The 6,013-nt window shown below is 31.3% G+C and overlaps 1 protein-coding gene across 1 annotated transcript in view; it reads right to left on the bottom strand.

Annotated features, from left to right (window-relative positions):
* Nucleotides 1-2,004: 2,004 nt before the first annotated feature.
* LOC137650144 (major facilitator superfamily domain-containing protein 6-like) overlaps nt 2,005-6,013 on the bottom strand; it is a 6,136-nt gene continuing 2,127 nt past the window's right edge. Inside the window, exons 3-7 of the mRNA XM_068383296.1 lie at nt 5,860-6,013; nt 5,327-5,501; nt 4,590-4,829; nt 4,055-4,213; nt 2,005-2,611 (exon numbers count right to left, since the gene is read on the bottom strand). The exon at nt 5,860-6,013 is cut by the window's right edge and continues 115 nt beyond it. Of these exons, the coding sequence (XP_068239397.1) occupies nt 2,481-2,611; nt 4,055-4,213; nt 4,590-4,829; nt 5,327-5,501; nt 5,860-6,013 (859 nt within the window). The 3' untranslated portion in view covers nt 2,005-2,480. The remainder of the gene's footprint in view (nt 2,612-4,054; nt 4,214-4,589; nt 4,830-5,326; nt 5,502-5,859) is intronic.

The raw sequence follows: 6,013 nt of genomic DNA, 5'->3' as shown, positions 1-6,013 counted from the left end.
TTTCGCCTCTAGTTCTGAGTGAAGTATAACTATTATCATTAATTTCTATCCGTAGTTTTTCTAAAGAAATGAAAAATATTTACTTGATTTTCTTACTAATTATGGGTCTATTATGACTTACTTTATTTGAATCTAAACAGCAAAATTAAAAAAAGGAGAAATGGTAATTTGAGCAACAGTTGCTCATCGTATTTGATAGGTGTAACGTATAAAATTATACAGATGCACAACCAATGTCCTATAGCATTCCCCTTAGTTTAAATTGGTTTTAAATGGTTGTCCCCTTCATCAGGATTTGGGTTGTTAATGAATTTCTTGACAGTGTGTAAGTTACACTATCAACACAAACTCATAGAAAAAAAAAAAAAAAAAACTAGAATTACAAAAAATAAGAATCGGTCGTATTCTCCATATTTACCAAAATCTGTGACACTTTCGGGACCTGCAACAACTAAACATTATGTCTATCACCAAAGCAGGGAAGGTAACTGTCTTCGATACGGTTATGAAACAGATATAACAAGTTCTTTTTTATTTGTTATGCGTTTTATATAGTCCTACACTACATTAAGAAAAATTCACTTTCATAATGATTAGCTTATCTTAATTAATAATTCTGTTAGTTATTCAATTCTGTTCTTTTCTAAATGCTGGATTCAAATTTTTAATCTTAAATCGCCCTAAAATGATAAATTAATAGCATTGGGCTCACTGTTTTCTGCAGTTTGTTTCAGGGTTTCCTGAAGAGGATTAAGAAAATATCGAAATAATGTCCCAATTTTTTGCTGACCATCAAAATTTTGTCACGGACCACAAGAGGTCCGTACGAGACCAGCGGTTGGTGACCGCTGATATGGAGGACAAGAACGGCACGACACCACCAATAAAGATTTATTGTTGGGCAAATAAGTCGTGCAATTGTTTAAAAAAAAAAAAAAAAAAAAAAAAAAAAAAAAAAAAAAAAAAAAAAAAAAAAAAAAAAACCCGACTAAATCTTACGTTGTACAGAACAATGCTAGACAGTTGTTGCGCAAGGAAAAATTGTGATTCAGTTAAGGATTTTTTTTTTTATCATATTTGCTTAGAGTAAGAAATTAGGATTGAATGGAATTCTTAGAATAGATATTTGATCTCACAGATAGCATCAAGTTTGACTAACGTTCTCTGGCAAACTGCAAAACAGTAAAGATGAGTATGAATTTGCACATCTGCATTTTGCTTCACTTTCAGCAGGCTTCAAGATGGGGATAATGACCGCATCGCTTAAGCCATTATCTGTATATGAAAAAGACCTTATAGAACAAGAGGACTGACAACCACTGAATTATCACAACTTGTAACAAATGAAATGAAAATTATGATAATTCTTTAACTGACTTCCGTCGATTATACGATAGATTGTACTCTTATATAATATATGTTATTTAATAGGGGATTGTACAGAAAATGAATTCCCTTACTTTTGCTATTTAATAATGAGCCCAGACCTCACTGTATAATTTCTAATGTGGAGGTCTTTCTGTAATTTCTTCTTTATTATAGAGTAATAATCACGTAAAATATGGCAAGGTAAATAAATCTTCAAATAATCTTCAAAGTAAATTTGTTTATTTCTATTTTGTTTTAATGTTGCTCTAATGTTTTAATGTTGTTAATGCTTTTTGAAATATTTCATTTTAATTTTTCATCACTTCTTATATCGTTTATTTATTTCTTTGTTTCCTTTCCTCACTGGGGTAATTTTCCCTGTTTGAGCCCTTGTGCTAACCAGAGTTGTAGCTTGGCTAGGAATGATGATTATCAGTAACAGGGGTCAGCACTGGAGTTTCCATTTTGAGGAAAACATGGATATGAAATAATTGCATATAATGGTCGTTATAAATGTATACCCTTCATAAGGGCCCATTTATAGTTAAAAACAAAAACATTTGTCATGTAGTCAATGATAGGTTCAACCTTGAAAAAAAGATGTGCTTACATTTCTTATGTTTTTATTAACTTCAGGCTTTCAAATCCCTTACATAACTGCTGACATTTAGAAATGTCTGTGATCTCGCGTCTACATACAAAGGAGATATTTGAATAAAATTGTATTAAAGAACCTTATGTCAAATTCTCACACCTTTTACATTGATAAACTATTTGTAACTGAAACAAGTATATAACAGTTTTTAATGATGCAGCTGCAAGAAAAACAAAATAAATATATAAAACAAAACAGAATTAACAAAGCGCTAATTACGAAACACTGCACTCTAGCAGCTCGCTCATGGCACTTTAAATGAGATTCCTTTCTAGTTTGATAAAATAAAAATTCTTTTACATATTCGTACTTTTGAGAGTTGCGGATGTCTTAAATAATGATTCATACTAATGATAAACAGATATAAATATTTTTTTTTTTTTTTCATGTGAGCTCCTCAATTTATCGCGCTGATATCTGGAAGAATTTTAAAACAACGGTTTATTTCCACCTTGAATTAAACATCTTCCAGTAGTGATTTTCCAGTGTCCTTTCCTTCCTCTTCTCCCTTCTCATTCTGATACTTTCTCGGTGATCCTTCCTGGGACACAGCCAATGGACTGTCTGAGTTATCGTAAGCAGAAACCCCTGTGAGAAAGGATATTAATGTTAGCGCGCTAAGAAGAATATGTAGATAATTCCGTCTATCTCATAAACATATGATATTTGAACTTGAATGCTTGGTTTAATATTGCTGATTGTTTTATATTGTGAGGAAAGCGAAATTCATTGTAAACGAACATTTTAGCATCTTATTCTTGCTGAATCGTATGATAAAAACTGATTGTTCAAGACAACGAATAGAAAATAGATTATTTTGAAATTAAATTATACTAATTCAAATTATTCAGAATCCTTCTTTTGTTATTGAAAATAGATAATACGTTAAATTAAGAAAAATCTTTTTAATCATCTATACGATAGTTTCAGCATGCAGAAAACCTTCTATATTAATGTTGATAGTTATCCTAACATATAGGTACAATATACAATATATCTCTGTTCAACATTTGTCTGTAAAAATGTTTGAAGGAAAATTCAAGTTTGTTCTCAGAGTTCTTTTGTAATGTATATCATTCTTGAGATTCAACAGACAATTTAGATAAAAGAGATTAGAATATTCTCCCATTTGCGAGGATAAACCTAGTCTACGAATCTGTCAATGTAAATACTTTATCTGAAAATGTATACGAAATTTCTAGGGATTAGTTTGATATAGTGCTCTTTATAGCTGCTTGAATTATTAAACGGGTTCCACATATTAAAATTAGCTAGCCTAGAAAAAAAAAAAAAAAAAAAAAGGGTAGGTAGAAATGAAATAGTAGAAAGATGTCTGCGTTGAGAAGGGCATTTTCCATCGTTAATATTGCAGACCAAATAACAAAGTTCTTTTAATCATATATTTCAGTAAGTTAACGAAAGCATTTTTTTCCTTTTTGCTAAAAACCTGAAGACTAATCAAGTTTTATCGAGACATGGAAATTTGATATAGTGAACGAGGTCTAAAATCAAATATCAGATTTTTTTAGCCTTTGTGTTATTATTATTATTATTATTATTATTATTATTATTATTATTATTATTATTATTATTATTATTATTATTATTATTATTATTATTATTATTATTATTATTATTATTTAGGGATTAGCAAATAAAGTATAAACTGCATAAGTAATGAATGAAAAATTAGAATATTTAAAGATCAATAAGAACGTTAAAATAGACCAGCCATTTATAATCTATAAAATGAGACTTATGTAAACCTGTTCAATAAAAAAAAATAATTTACAAAAAGTTTTAACTTCTGAAGCTCCACCGTTTCAATCGTCAGATTAGGAAGATCATTCCACATTTTGATAATTTTTTTTTTTTTTTTGTATTATTTAAGTATTTTCCCTGGTCTGAAAAAAATGTTCTGTTATTTAAAGAACTTAGCATGATTAGATTCGTGAAGTAAATACAAAGAAAATACAAAGACATTTTGAGATATAAAAGAAATTCTCCGGATAAGAGTTGATATTTTCACACCTTTTAACTTTTCAGAACTGTAGTGTTTTGTAATCAAGAACTGGAAGCACAGGAAAAGTAAGCAGAAAACGGCATCGAAGAGTCCAACTGACAAATACATCAGAGCTCCACCAATAGACTGAAATAGAATTCCACCAAGGAAACCAGCAGCTGACAGTCCTGAAATATACGAAGAAAATACTAATTCCTTATATTGATAGTAAAAAAGCAGTGTCAAGCTACTAAATTAACATGTCTGAATGAGTCTTGAGATATGCTTTTAGACTGAACGTTTAAACCAAGATTTGTTTTTTACTTGATTTCACACATTTATCCTACCTCCAATTTTCATCATCGCTCAAATAATTCAAGAAGGTTAGTGAACATACTTAGCATGTATGGATGGATAATGTGAATTTGATCAAGATTTAACTTTATCAATAATTCTATCCTTCCTTTCATAAAAAGATATTTCCCATTACCATCATATCAATCACAATTCCAGATTTTGTAAATAAATTATCAACCCATCCCCGGAGCGATAAATGATGATTACCTATAGAAAATGAACCTCTGACAAGGCCCTGCAGAGTTGCTTGCGCCCCAGGTGGTGCCAGGTGACTGGCATAAGCTGCCATGCAGGCATGAAATAGGGCATAGCTTATGCCATTGAGGAACTCGACAGGTAGGAACCACCAAGGATTACTGATGGCGTAATAAAGGCAGCACCTGATGGCCAGGGTTCCTAGGCACCCCGCAAACACCACGTTGTATCCTAAACGTTCGATGATCATTCCTGTCGAAGACAAAATTATATACAATTATTCTGCGAGAAAAACGAGGAAGAAAGAAACGACAACAGGGAGGAGAAGAAATGGGAGGGAAGGAAAATAATTAAAGGGACAATGAGAGGAGTGTGTAGAATAGTTTTGATATAAAGGAAGGTGATAAACCTATTTTCTTTATAAAGGTATACATACATACACTCACTAAAAGTAATCAGAGTGATTTAGAAATATGGAAGAGAAAACGTTGGATATTTCTTGTATAGAAAAGGAAAAAAAAATATATTCAATATTCATGTAAGAAACCCACACAATTGATTGTTTTGAGAGAATTAATGAGGAGAGTAACTAGTATGATTTTAATATTAAAAACGAAGGAGTAATTTAGTTACTCTAATTCTTTTTGATTGAAAAAAATACACTATATCAGTCTCTTGTAAATTATTGCTTCCAAGCGTTACTCAAGTCTTAAAAAGGCTAAGAAAAAAAACTTAGATATTCTCCTCACCTGAGAGGAAAAAGAAAGGAACTTCTCCTCCAAATGTCTCGATGCCTATATCAAGTCCTTGGAGGAGTTTCATGTTCGCAAAATTTGGGTCCCATGCAAGAGATACATCCTCGATATGCATCAGTTTGAAGACCCAAAGAAGGCCCAAGGACGTTCCCATTACGAAAGCTGTTACCTGAAATAAAAACCCTATTTTCCTTATCTATTTATATAAAACGAAGATTTGCCGTTTTTTGTTGCTTATATACACGCTTTGTAATATATAAATGATCTATTATACTGTGGGATGTTACATCTTTTACCTTTATAGAATTGGTAATACGAAACCCTGTTACAATTCCATATGAAAACTATAGTAGAAGTACATAATTTTTCGTGTTAAAGTATAAAAATATTTTATCCTAAAGTGAAAGTGTAATACATTTCTTGCTATGAATAAGTCAAATAAAACATTCAAGAGCACGATCAATAAAATTCATATTGACCGTATCTTATCAAGTATAAAGAATGAGACTGCATTATGCATTACTCACAAAGAAGAGAATTGTCTGAGGACGAATTATAACACTTCCAACGTCACCCATTTTCATTTTGCCCTCTCGAGAGCTTGAGATTTTCATTCGAGACACGAGTATCATGTCGGAGACCATGAAGACAGCGCAGATGATAGCCGCAGGGAGGTAGTCC

The sequence above is a fragment of the Palaemon carinicauda genome, chromosome 11 (genome assembly GCF_036898095.1).
Source record: "Palaemon carinicauda isolate YSFRI2023 chromosome 11, ASM3689809v2, whole genome shotgun sequence".
Lineage (NCBI taxonomy): Eukaryota > Metazoa > Arthropoda > Malacostraca > Decapoda > Palaemonidae > Palaemon > Palaemon carinicauda.
Note: the sequence above shows the minus strand (reverse complement) of the source record. Positions and strands in the feature narration are given on the sequence as shown.